General features: G+C 39.1%; 1 protein-coding gene across 2 annotated transcripts in view; it reads left to right on the top strand.

Annotated features, from left to right (window-relative positions):
- The window catches only part of UBN2 (ubinuclein 2), a 51846-nt gene extending 38080 nt beyond the window's left edge, over positions 1-13766 (top strand). For both annotated transcript variants that reach the window (XM_064419980.1, XM_064419981.1), the window contains 3 exons: positions 2578-2824; positions 3540-3629; positions 4585-13766. In XM_064419980.1, coding sequence (XP_064276050.1) covers positions 2578-2824; positions 3540-3629; positions 4585-4634 — 387 coding nt within the window. In that variant the 3' untranslated portion in view covers positions 4635-13766. The remainder of the gene's footprint in view (positions 1-2577; positions 2825-3539; positions 3630-4584) is intronic.
- The last annotated feature ends 292 nt before the right edge of the window (positions 13767-14058 follow it).

A 14058-nucleotide genomic window follows, 5' to 3' on the forward strand; every position in this document is an offset into this window, starting at 1 on the left:
TGAGAAGGGAAGTAAGCAGTGTTGTGCTGGATGATGAGGTGAATTCTGGTAAACCCTCCTGTAGTTGAAGGCAAGGAATTTTTTTGCTAGAAACGCTGATCACCTGAGTAATGAATTTTGGCCACAGTCCTACTGAAGAGCACTGAAGTGTGGGGCTATGTGGTGAACAATCAAGTAACACGAGTCCATAATGTAATACAACAAAATAAGGTGTGTTGGCATATAGAAAGGGGTAAATCAGCTAAAGGCACTGAGCGGCATAAGGTACCACTAAAATAATTATTGGGACCTTTCATGTGGGTTTTTTGACACTTCAGAAATTGCTTTCATAACCTAAAAATGGTTCAGAAGAACAGTATGAGATCAAAGAAGATAAACCATGGAATAAGGCTGTTGTGCACTGTGAAGCTTAGTGAGTGGAGTACATTCAAGGAAAGATTGGAATTAAATTACCTCCCAGTTCAAGTACACTAAAGGGGAAGAGATTTGTGATCAGAGGTTTTTATTTAGCTATAAAGGTGTAATGGCTGACTGCTGAACCAACATCATTTCCAGACTAGTTTTTAGGAACAATGTACTAAGGACTTAGTTGCTCCTCTTAAAACTTCACATAAGCCTGAAAGTGAATCTCCTTTCTTTTAAGGCCTTAGGGATTTAATTCCTATTTGAGATGCTATTAGAAGATGAGAATGGTACCTGCATTGTTCATTATAATATTCTGGTCTGCTTACATTAAAGATGAAACTAGATTATTTCATGTGATAATAAAGATGTACTTAACTAGGAAGCTTCCAAGAAATGTTTCCCTTCTTTCCACTGACACAATTTTTTCCTCCTTTCTGACTGACACAATTAAGTACCAGAATATACCTGCTGAAGCCTTACAGAAGTTACATCTTAAGGACACAAAGCCAAAGAGTACATGTGTGGTTTCCTTAAAAAGCTCTACCTGCCATTAGTACTGTTGAGCAGATTCTAGCTTAGACTTCTAAGGATCTTAATGACTCAGATCTACATGACCAGGATGAACCCTTTTAAGAATTATTGTACATGAGTTAAATAGAAACATCTGAACTGCAGTTCCTTTAGGCCGTGCTCTGTAGTTCTTTTCTTCACTGTACTTCTCCTTTTTGAGTGAGTAAGCAAGTTCTTGGCAGAGCACTTTTAAAGAGTTTTGAGGCATTTTTCAACAAATTCACAGTTGCAAAACATTACTGTATTGCTTTTATTTTGTTGCCCTTTACTAGATTACGCAGACAATGAACAGTTGTCAATTTTTTGTAAATGAGCTTATTGTGAAATTAGTAATTTTAAAGGCAAACGAGAATAATAGTGTGTTGACACTTTTCATTCTTTTTTTTTCTACTTGTGGGATAAAGTATGTTGTAGAAGTTGGTACCTTTAAGATGACCAATATAAACACTTGCTAGGAACATCACCTGTAGGTAAATGCCCTTTTTAAAGGGTCACTGTTTTAAAATACTGTTTTGTCATAAGAAGAAACTGTCCTTTCTTTAGCTGCTTTCATCGGAACATCTTAAGACCAAAACTGGTAATAAAAGTTTTTCCATGCTAGGAGATTTCATTACTTTGCTTTTTCTGTAAGTTGTTATTACAGAACTCGGTGAAATGTAGTTTTCATTTTAAGCTCATGTGTTCATTAAAATGATTCTAAGTTTTAGTTTCAGTAGAGGCTTACTTGTAAAAATGCAGAGATTTGAAATCCTATTCTGTCTGAGTATTTTTAATTTAAATAACTACAATATCTGAGTTGGAGTCTGATTCAAAGTGCTTTCTATACTAACTGTTTTGTAGTAGATAATTAGAGAACTGAATATCAGCATATGAAATTACTGTATATGCAGTGAAGGCAAGATTGTTAAACAAGAATGAGCTGATCTGCTATTAGAGGAATTAATGCGATTTGGGAGCTGTTGTAGCTAAAATGTTCTGACTAATCTTGCATTTTTATTTTAAAGCTGCAGTGAATTTAACTTCCTTTTGACATTTAGAGTGGAGAGATTTTCCTTTGCCTTTTCCTCTGACATGTGCATACATACCTTTACATACATATGTATGTATGCATTTTGCTAACCTGACTTCTTAAGTTTGGGGATTCTTACATATGAATCTTAATTTTCAGAATTCATTGTTTCTCTGCAACCTCTTTAGAAATAATGTTCTGTTAAGACCCAGATTTGGAAAGGGGTACAGTACTTCTGAAGAGCTTCAGATCTTGGATAATTTCATATTAATAACCGAATAGAAGATACTGTATTGTGACTGTAGACCCAGTGCATAATAAGAAAAGAGATCAAGGAAATTACCTGTAAGGCTGAGAAAAACATGATACATGAACCATACCTTTATTTCTGAGTGTGCAATATAATTGTGCTTGCTTAGCGGATGAACACTGGGAAGACTTCCTGGGTGTGGATAAGTGGATATTCATTAGTAGTTTAATATACTTCTCAACAGAGCAACACTTAACAGAGAATAGTTGATTTTTATACCCTTAAAGAATACAATTCAGATCTTTAAAAATCTTGAAGTACTGCCTTTTGTTTTTTTGCACAGTCAACAGCAGGAGCATCGTTACTGGCTAATGCCTCACCTCTGACTCTCATGGCATCACCCCTGTCTGTGACCAGTCAGAACGTGACGTCTGCACCATTAACTCCTTTTGGGATGCTGGGTGGCCTTGTTCCTGTGACTGTGCCCTTCCAGTTTCCCTTGGAGCTGCTTGGCTTTGGGACGGACACAGCTGGAGTGACAACCACCTCGGGATCTACCTCAGCGGCTTTCCACCACAGCCTAACTCAGAGTGAGTGGAATTATGACAGTGCTATAAGGAAAGATGCATCCTTAAAATGGAAATGGAGTAGGGAAGCAAAAAAGTCCTGAGACACTTGGATTTGGTTCATGAAAATCCCTACAGGAGAATAAATGGGATTCCTTCACTGGTAAAAACTTTCTTTACATAATACCTAAGTGTTATAAATCACCTTTGATAAGCTTAACTTCAATGTTATATTCATGGTATTTGTTTAGTTTTGAATGTACTTTTTTGGGTTGACTTCTAATAGCTTATTTTTAGAAAGGAGTATAGTTTAAAAGTATTCAAATGTCACAGTTCAAATAAGAAACTTAATATGGTGATTCCTCAAAGTAGCCTTAACTCAATCTCAGATATCAAACAGCTCTCTTATGAAGAACTATCAACCAAGATGGCATTTACTTTTTCTGATTGCTTATAAAGAAGCTATTTGTGTTCTTAAGCCATATAAAATGTTGGTCTTTCTGCCAAACCAAATTATATGAAGAGTTGCATCCCAGTAGCAAGGGACAGTCCCTGCTCTGACTTTTCACTAACTATATTTGAATAGGTTTGTCTTTGTTGACTTACTCCAGCCATCAGAATGCTATCATGCAATGAAAGCCTGCTACTACAGCTACACAATAAAAACAAAAACTTATTTCACAAAGACTGCCTCTCTTCTCAAGATTTTTTTATCTTTGTTCTCCCTTTTTTCCCCCAGACTTACTGAAGGGTTTACAGCCAGGTGCTCAGCATGCAGCAACGCTGTCTCACTCACCTCTGCCTGCTCACTTGCAGCAAGCTTACACAGGTAAAGACATTATATAGTTCTTATTACTTATTTTTAACTTAAAAGTTGTATTTCTGCCTTAGAGTGAAATGTAATATACACTAGTACTTAATTTAGAGAAGACACAACACAGGGACAAACTTTGGGAGCAGCTGGCAGAACTTACTCTATTGTAGTAGCAGTATTTTGGAACTGGAATGATTTTTTTTTCCCTACTTCTCTTCAATGTCGGGAACAAAAAAAAATTCAAAAATTCCAATACTTACTGCAACAATTCTAGAAACTGAAGTGTACAAATTCAATAAGTGGGGAAAAAAGGAATAGTACTTAATGGACGCTAACATGATTGTTTATAGGCTGCATAAAGTTTTTTTTTCCACTAAAAATTTTGATTTCTCCTTTGAAGGAGAAACTGACCTTCCAGCTAAAAGCTTTTTTCATGTTTCTTATAAGACTATATTCACATGTGAATGGTGGGATGGTTTGTTAATGGAATGTCTGCTCTCCTTAGGAATTATATGCTTGATAGGAGATACTTTAGTTGAGAAGAGAAACTTGAAGCAGAACATTTTATTTTTCTGTTTGTAACACTTAGAGGAGGAAAATTTTCAGAAAGCTTTAGAAAGTGCAGTTTACCTTTCTTTGTCACCTGTATGTGTTTTCTGGAGGGCAGGAGAGGGAATGGGAAGGGTGGCAGCAGTTTGGTGGGCATTGTTCATTCTTTATTTGAGAGCTCTCAGTACCAAAAAATTGGGCAGTGTTTTGGTATGAAGCTTGATATATCAGGTTTCAACAATGCCATTTCTAATAAATGAACCACAGAAAAGATGCAAAGTCTTCCACTGGGTAAAGACAATGTACTTTTTGGTGGTGCTAAAGCTGAACCTGCCAAATTCCTGTAACTACTGTAAGTTACAAAAACAAAAGTTCACTCATGCTTTTATTCTTCTTTTTTGTTTCTGTCTCTCATCTACAGATGGAGGCCAAAGTAAAGGGGACACTAAGTTACAGCGGAAAAACCAGTGACTTCTGGACAAGCAAGGGAGCTGAAGCAGTTCTGGTTGGCTGACAGAATCTGCCCAGTTGGGAAAGTGCTTATTGTCACAGGGCTGCTGTTTCTGTCAATGTTTACATATTCTGATCCTAAGCACTGTGGTGAGAGGAAGAAGAAAAATAAAACAATACTTGATCAAAGAGAGAAGGAAAAGGAGGACTGGTCCTCCTGGTCATGCAGACTGGTCATAGTTTGATATTGCCTAAAGAAACAACTTTTTTTTTATCTGCTCTGATTGGCTCTTAAAAGAAATTGATCGTCAAACCCACAGCAGCACCAACATTTTGTTTCTGGGTGAAGTCCAGTGAAAAGTGGAAGTGGTGAAAGGTGCTAGAATAGGTTTCTCCATTCATTGCATAAGGTGGAATCATCCACTTCCTTAGTGCCCAGTATAAGATTATGTGTAGGTCCTGAGTGTACTATGTGGTTGTGGACCAAAGGTTATGTAGAGTAGAGATGGTGCTGGGATACTTTGCATTATAATTAAACCTTTAGACAAAAACAGTTTCTGATAATGGGCATTCATCCAGGTTTAGAAGGCTCTTTGGCTTTAGGGAGCCTACAGATGCATGCAGTCTCAATAGAGAATTGTCTTCAAAAACAGATCTCCTGGTACATCAATATGTGAGACACAGACTATTTGATTTATTTTCAGGGTTATTTTTTGTAGTACAAAAGTTCTTATTTAAGGGAGGAAGGGGATGGAAATTCATTTACATGAAAACAAACCCACATTTTATTGGTCAGACTAGCATTTCTTTCCCACTTTTTTTTCAGTCACACTAATATTTCAGTATTTTCATTTGTTAAACTTTCTTTTACCTTGTGCTTATTTGCTACTGGAAAGAGACTCTATTCATGTCTTTCATGAACCACAACCAGTTCTTTTCTCATTCTCAGGCTTTACCTTTTATCTAACTCCTCCCAGAAGCCATGCATTATATTGATTTGCTAGTTAAAGAAAGCTGATTGTAACCTATTCCAGAGTCAGATTAATACTGCTTCAGGCATTAGCCAAAGAGGAGTCGTTCAAAAGCGACCAGAGGTGCCTTCTCTTCTGGGGGCTGAATGGGTTGTCTCCAGCATTTCCAGCCCCTGCTGGCTTGGGAAGTTTGACCTGAACTCTTTCTTACGTGGTAGCACAAGACTGCAGAGCTGCCTTTGTTGTTTTGTTTGTTGGTTTTTGGTTTTTTTTTCTTTAATAGCAATACATCAGCCGGTTCACAGGTAAGATTAGGAAGCATCCAGCACGTGTTGCACTTTCGACACTAGGACAGAACTTTGTTGTTGAGTCCCTTGAGCTGTCAGATAAAAGGTGAAAATGGCAGAAACTTAAGTAAGACATAGGGAAAAGGAGCAAATAACTCAGAATGACACCCTTCTCCTTCAACCCTGAAACATTCCTTTGACTAGAGATGCTGAAATTCTTAGTAGATAGTTTTTCTGGTAGTTTGACTCAGAGATTGAACCAGACACTACTGGTTTTCTCACACCTTTAGAGAGACTTTGAACCCTGAATAATGACTCTTCAGTGTATTTTGCTAGATTACTTAGAGCTTGCAGGTTTCTTTTACATGTGATTTATTTTTCTTAGATCAGACAACAATTTCTTTTCTATTTAGAGCTCATTTTAATTTTATATAAATATATATACATAAATTTAAAATAATATATATTGTGTATTTAGTATAAAAATGTTGGGTTGAGCTCAGCAATAAATGTTTTTGCACAACACTTCTGTGAAAGACAGATTGAATTAAGATGCATTAGTTCATTAGTTTCACTCCACAGCATCTGCCAATTAAATGCTTTTTAGCTGGCACTAATGTTTTGTATGTGGTGTGTTGATCAGATAAGCTTGCATCTCTGTCAAGGTTTAGAGTTGAAACACAAATGCTATGTAGACCCTGGCATTAATACTGCACAAATTCTGTCAAAATACCATTAACTACTTAGAGTGCAAGCTTCATCTGGTATTTTTTTCTTTTCTCCAGGAAGGGTTGAAGGAAGCCAACTGTGTTTTTTGAGGCCCAACAGTTCTGACAGGATGTTAATTCTCTGAACTGTGTCAAACCTGAGAACTTCACCAATGCATGTAGCTAAGGGAGTTGTGGCAGTGAGCCATTGGGCAGCAATATATTTAAAGGACCCTGTCCTAAGAGAGTTCTACCTCTTCTGTGTTTTCCTCATCAAGGCATCCCATTCAAATTGTCATCTTTTGTCTTCATACTTACTGAAATTTTAGACTGGGAGACTTGGAGCCCTTTATAACTATGGCACAAATTTCCTTTCAACATTCCTTTCTTCCTGGAAGTGTGCTTCATCTTCAGTTGAAGAGTATCCTCTCTAAATCTTGAGGGTAGGAGTAGTCCTACCTCTGTGTCCTATTGAGCTTCTCAGTCTTGGGAGATGAGTACACTAATACTTATTTTGCAAGTAGATACTAGGATGATGAAAATAAAGATGACCATACATTGTTTGTGACATCAGTTCAAACAACCCCCCCCCAGCAGGCAACACTTTTCAGTCATTATACTCCTGTTAGTCATTATGCTCCTGAGCATCTTTTGAATGAACAACATTGGGGATGGGGACCTTTACTTGCTGTTTTCTGTTCTCCTTGGTTAAACCTAGCAAGGCCAAATCAAAGGAAATAATAGGGTGGTTCCCAGAGACCTTTGCAGGTAGCATAGACAGAATGGGAAAGATTATTGCAACGTTTGAATGCAAAATTAGGTTCATGTTTTACTATTTTCTGCACAGCAGCTCTTCTGAGGACATTTTCCCTCCCCCAGGTTTTTACTACTTTTTAAGGGCCTTTGTTAATAAATAAACTGTAGTTGTACATACTAAATAAACCCTCAGTATTCACAAGCAATAAGAAAGCCAAGTAGAGCTGTCTTTTCAGGCAGCAGGGCTGAACTTGGTTTGGGGATTGTATATGAGCTAACGTGTCAAGCTCTCTGAAAGCCCCAAACAAATGCAAGCAATAACTTCAAACATAGGTTTTAAATGTTGAAACTCTCTGGGTAATATTCCCTGCTACATGATCCAAAGTCCCAAAAACCATGGTAGCTATGTGAAATCATAAGAGACTCTTGCAAAGAAAGAAAGCAGGCTAGATGAAAAACAGGCTGCAGAGTTTCCTCATACCTTGGACTATTACTGCAATGTTCTCCCATTCCAAGACGCAAATGGCCTAAGTCACTTTGTCCAGCCTTCTCTGTCGATTTGAGAAACATGTCTAAATACTGATCAACTGAGTCACAAGTGCGGATGCTGTGGGTTTCACATCTGTTTTCTGCTAATCAGAAGAAACTTTTAATTACTTGGGTTCTGCTTTGTGTTTGAATCTGGTCAATGTTGTCTGATGCATGGATTTAGGGGTGGACAGGCGCTTAAAAGCCTGTTCCTTCCTGCAGTCCCATCACCTGACCCTTCCTCCACACTCCTTCTCCACTTGGTGCAAGACCCTTGAGGACATGAAAACAGAGAAATCTGCAACTCTCCCAAGCTGCCGTCAGTTGTGTGAACCAGTAACCCTCTGGGAGTCACCTTGGACTCCAACTAACTTTATCACATTTGCTGCTACATTCGTAAAATGAACTTTTGGCTGTATTTATTAGCAAATTTTAATCTAGTTTACAGGGGTTTTTTGTTTTCTTTTGATTAGTTTTTGCCCACGGTTGGATTAGAAGCGTTCGGGTGTTTGGGTTGATGGGTTTTTTGTTTCAATTTTTTTGTTTGTTTTTGAGTGAATTGGTGAAAGCACAGTGGTCCCTCTTCTGCTTTTGTTCTGGATTTTTTTTTTTGAAGATGGCATTGCAGGGAAAACCTACAGCCAAGCCAAACTGTGGAAGGCTTTCTCCCACACCTAACTTTCATATTTTGCTGAACTGGGGGGAAAATCATTAAAGGGACACTTGTTTTTTTTGTTTGGGCTTGTTAGTTGTTTTGTTTTTGTTTTTTCATAAAATGAACCAGAAGGTTAAAGCATTAGGCAAACAACTGATTCATTAACACTTTATGCAATTTTAATTTTATAGAAAAGTTTTAAAATGTTGGTAGACTTCGACTGGTCCAAGCTCTGGTGAAATGGCTGTTACCCTTCATGACTTACTTGATTCAGGCCTTTGTCCTTTGTTTAAGTGCCTTTTTTTGTTTTGGTTTGTTTTTTTTTTTATTTTATTTCCCTACCCTCTTTAAACTTTTCTCAGCGATCCTGAAGTGCTGGAAAGCATTTTGGAGGAAAATCTTAAGCTTGCCAAGATGGCTTTATGCTGTTAAACTGGGGTTTCTTTCCCTTTTGTAAAGAAAAAAACAAAACCAAGTGTGTAATGTGTGTAACTTCATAGCTGCTGTGCTGTGGCATTGGTTCTGTGTGCTTGTGCATTCTCTCTCACACGTGCACACACGCACACACACAAGCAATATTCCTGAAACCTGTTCATCTTTCTCCATTCTCCTGGCTCTGTTAAATGCTACTTCAAGGTGGAACATTTGTGCAAAGATGACAGTACAATAAAAGAGTGTGTGCATGAGTGTGTGTAAATGTGCATGAGAGAAAGGAAGTGGCTAATGGGAATGAAACTTGTTGCATTTTTCTCTGAAGGTTTTGAATTTGTTTCTTAATTAGGTCATGAGTAAAACATTATGGGCCCTGTTTGGTAACCTTATTAATGACTGGGCTGCTTCACACAATCACTGAGTCTGAGGCAGAGATGTGTGGCTGACAGCCCCAAGGAGCTGGGGGAGTAAATAAAGTTAAAATAGCAGCTTGCAACATATTTGAATTGAGATTAATTGCAAGAATCTTGTGTGCAGCTGGTCACATCAGCAGTTACTGCAAGGATTCTCATATTTACCAAAGTTGTCACTTTCCACCATGCAGCCTATGTAAGACAGAATTCAGTAAAACCTGCAAGAGTGCAGCTGCTAATTGAGTTTAAAGCTAGCTATGCTTCACATGCTGCCTAAGTCACTCGTCATGACATACTTTTCAAGTTGTATGTCTCAATTTGTTGAGATTTCATTAGTGGTTTCTTCTCTTACTATAATGAACAGTAAGTTCATGTGTTCTTAGCTGCAGATAAACCCTCATAATAGTATCTGTGCTTGTTTCCTTCTAGCTATCTGCAATAGATGATCTAGTGATTTTAACAGCTTTGTGCTGAGGATCTATCTAACTTATGATTATTATAAACATGAATACCTGAAATTAGCACTTCACTTGTGGACCAAGTGCTAAACTTAAGGTAACATGCATATGCATCACTAGACTGTTCTAGTTCTGTGATGTGCTTCCCCTAGGGAAGATCTGATTTTGAGTTGCAATATGAAATGGAAGCATTTATTTTACAGAGTTGGAATGGAATGATGAGCCCTTCATGGGTGGAGAAGCAGTGTGGAAAACAGAAAATACAGTACCAAATACGTTCCTGTGGCAGAGAATAGCCTAACTCAGTTCTTGGCTTGGCTTCACGTTTGAGTTATCCTGTTATGCAAACTATGCCATAAGTGGATTTCTCCTACCAATCTGATTGTGCCAGTCAAAGACAGGACTATTGCTGGTAGCTCAGCCAGTTGCAGTGGTACTTGAGGGTGCTTCTTAATCTGTCTTAGGTGCATCAGTGAAGTTACTTCAGTGAAGTTTACCACATTCACCAGTTACGTTCAATTCCTTTTGAACACACGTGCTCTTCATCCTGGGCTGATCTGTGAGATGAGGAATGTACAGCTGGTGATGATGGCTGACTGTTGCAGTCTTTAACAAATGCAGCTGTTGTAAAAATCTCTGTCTGTCTACTGCTTAAGAAATCACTGCCAAAATAAGTAGCCAGAAGTATGCTTACTGGGCCACTGGAAAAAGAACTGTTGTGTAGGGGAATGCTTTGTTTGTGGAAACTTCTGGTGAGGCTTCATCATCCTTTTTCTATGATGCAGTGATCCCTTGCTGCTGTAATAGCCTTTTGGGGCTCTAGAAAGCCCTGGTGCTGCTGTGAGTTATGCTGAGAGATCAACATGGCCTGGAACTGGCCCAAAACTGGGGAAGTACAAAGATTCCCTGCAGCTGTTTTTGCACACTCATAAGGAAAACTGCTGATCTTGTCAGTAGTCAAGGATATAGGCTTGTCTTTTGTAGCCATTTTTGACAGCTATAGTTCTACCCAACCACCACCACATTTTGTATCTAGAAGTGTGTGTCAGTCTCTTCACTGCTGTCATCTCCTGCTTAAACAATAACCATTAGCTACTAAGTTTTTATTTATGGTGAAGTTATCCCAGCCAAGCAGCGTACACTATATTTGGTTCCTATCATGCACAATACTAAAAGGGTTTTTTGTTTCTTCCTAGCAATGTGTGGAGATGTGTTTTATCAATAAATAGTTATATTTGCATTTGTCTAGTACCAAGAGAAAAAGAGTGGGAGAGAATCAACCAAAACCAGTCAGAAGATGCCACTATCAGAGGCCAAACTGAACAGTTGCTGAGGTGGACAGAGCTTCATTGAGACTTAGCAGATTTCACCAGAGTGGGGGAAGAAACTTTTTTTGTGTTCTCAGCTTTTTCCAGCTAAGGCCTTAGTTTGATTAGTAGTCACTAATATCAACTATGCAGATAAGTATTTACATGTTTCAGTGTTACATGCATTCCTTTCCCCAGCTACCCCTCTTAACACATATTGAAATTTTACCCAAAGAAAATGGAGTATTTTTGAATGTCTGTAATGCAGAACTTTTTGCTAACGTGAAAAAAAAATTGTATTTTAAAAAAGAAACCCTTTCACTGGTGCAACATGTAGTGTCAAGTGTCATGAAGTTGCTTGAGAGGGAAGAAGCTAAAATTACTTCTTGTGACAGGTTTTAGTCTGAGAGTTTTGTAAAATATTCAGCTCTCAAAATTGGATTAGGAAGCTGCAGAAATGTTTTTTAATGTACAGATTGGATTTGGGAAGAAACTCATGAGACATCCCAGGTTTCTTTCCAGCATCAGAAGTGAATTAAATTAATTTCTTACTGAAATGAAGTTGCTTCTAAACAAGGGGAGTTACCAGCTAAATAAAAACTAAATCCCAGTCCCCAGGTATTTCTCACTGGTCTTTTAGTCTTGTTGTATGTAACTACAAATAACAATTTAGCTCAGAGGTGAGAATTGTAGTATGTGTTTTATTGCCGGTGATTCCATCATGTAGCAATTAGTACCATGTTCTTGCATAGTTATCAAGATCTGTACTGGAAATAGATGGAGAAATTTTATTTTTGGACTACTGTTAAAAAAAAAAAAATTAACTACTACTTTTTACCCCCCAAAAGTCTACTGAGGAGTGCTATATTTTAGCAGTTGAACTAGTATCCTTATTAACATGATTTGTCTCTTGTAGTCTTTTACTGAGAGTTAGAAGCATTTAATGAGTAATCCTTAAAAAGTTGCCATTCTCTAGCTTAAGGTCAGGTGCTTATAATAAAAGGGCATCTGTGATGATAACTTCTGATGATACAAAATCTCTATGTTCAGAATACTTCATTGGGGGAAAAAAACAGGTGAGGGTACAAGTCCCTCTAGGCCTGCCTGTTAAAAGGGGGTCAGTGAAGAAGAGTGCCCTGCACAGCTAATGGCAGTGGGGAACATCCCCTCAACAGCAGTTTGGCCTCCGTATCCTTTGTTTGGTGTAACTTTAATATAAACAGATATATTTTAGCAAGTTTGGATATAGCCAGTTTAGTTGTACCTGACTTGCTGTGATCCCCCAGACAATGGAGGGCTGAGAAACTATTTTGCTGCCTTTCACTGGGGAGCTCAGAACAAAAAGCTGGAGGAATTGTTTTTTGTTATTAACGCGTGTTAAATCACAGCTAGAATTCTTTGCATTCCTCGGCTTCAAACAAAGGAGGGCACAGTTACTACGAGATGGCAAACCTGTTTGAGTTGGTGATTCCTGTGATGCTTTCCTCAGTCCAGCATGAATTTGTACAAGGTCACCTTCCTCCTTTTAACACTCTGGATCATAGGGCTCAGCAATGGAGAGGGGATCCCATCAGCCCTGTGCTTACCTGATGAGCTCTCCAGGGAAACCGCCCCGTGAAATGCTCCCCTCTTGTGACAACAAGCCTGAACAACCAAATGCAGCTACATTTGGGTGGTAAGCACCACTTCCATTTGGATTTTTTAGGGAGGTGTGTTCCAATAACTTCAAGGGATACTGTGTTTTAAATGTGTGATTTCTTTCCTCTCTCCTTATGAAACTGGACCTGAACACAAGTTTTGAGTTGTTGGGGTTTGTTTTTGTTTTGGGTTTGGGTTTTTTTTGTAATAATCTCAGGACCTGAAAGATTGTAGCATTTAGTGTGTCTTAAAAATGATGTACTGTACCAGCCATGGATTTTGTAAATACACCTGTCTCCCTTTTTTGTATTTTAATTTTTTAAAAGTGTGTAAGGCTCTTTGCCAGAGGAACTGGTGCCTGCTTTATCTCCATCCTGAACTGAAGCAGGAAAAGGAAGAAGCTGCTGCCTCAAAAGCCTGCGTCAGTTCCAATGCATATATTGTTCTGGTCAGTTTAATGGCTGTTAGTCTTTTGTTAGTTGGGAAGCTGGTTAGTTCCCTGCACATTCCCAGTTGTGGCTAGCAGAGCCCTGGCAGGGAGGCTAATTTTAACTCTCTTCTGTGTGACTACTTGACGTTTTCACTCCTTCCAGGTACTCAGGTTTCCTATCCCTGAGCAGTCCAATGTTTTCAGAGGTCAGGACTATTGGCCCTCTGTGCGAATAACTGGAGAGCATTTCATTCTATCAGTGCTCTGATCCAAACACAGTCACGGGGTTCGTCTCCTGCAAACCTTGCGGGGGACGCTGCCTTCACCTGTTCCGGAAGGGACTTGCCCTTTTCTGCTTTCCTGAAAGGAGCACAAGCTTTTTTTGGCAGCAGACTTTGCTCTGGGATCCACCCTTGCCGGCAGACCCCTGTTCTGCAGTAGGAGCCTTACTCAATTTGGCGTAGCTGTTCCCTGTCCCTGACTGCGACAGGCTTTTTCATGAGTGTACTTTTCTGTTTTTCTATGTGTCACGTGTCTGTGCTGTATTAAATAAAGAGGAATGTACATATTAGCCCCGTGCCTGTGATTTCTCACAAAAATTGGGAAATTTCTCCCAAAAATGGGAAAAGGTTTCGCATGAAGGGTTGGCCCTCTTGGGGCTTTTTGTCGGGTTTTTCGGTTTGGGGGTGGGGGCTCCTTGCGGTCAGGGCGACCACCCGAGCAAGGGTAACACAGTGTGCAGGGATCAGCGTTTAGAAAGCGCGAAAGGGTCGGTGTGGAAGGGAGCGCTTCCCTGTGGGAACACCGCGCTCTCCCGAGCGGCGGCCGCGCACCGCCATTGCGGGACCCCGGCCCCGGCTCCC

This window comes from Passer domesticus, chromosome 5 (genome assembly GCF_036417665.1).
Source record: "Passer domesticus isolate bPasDom1 chromosome 5, bPasDom1.hap1, whole genome shotgun sequence".
Taxonomy (NCBI): Eukaryota; Metazoa; Chordata; class Aves; order Passeriformes; family Passeridae; genus Passer; species Passer domesticus.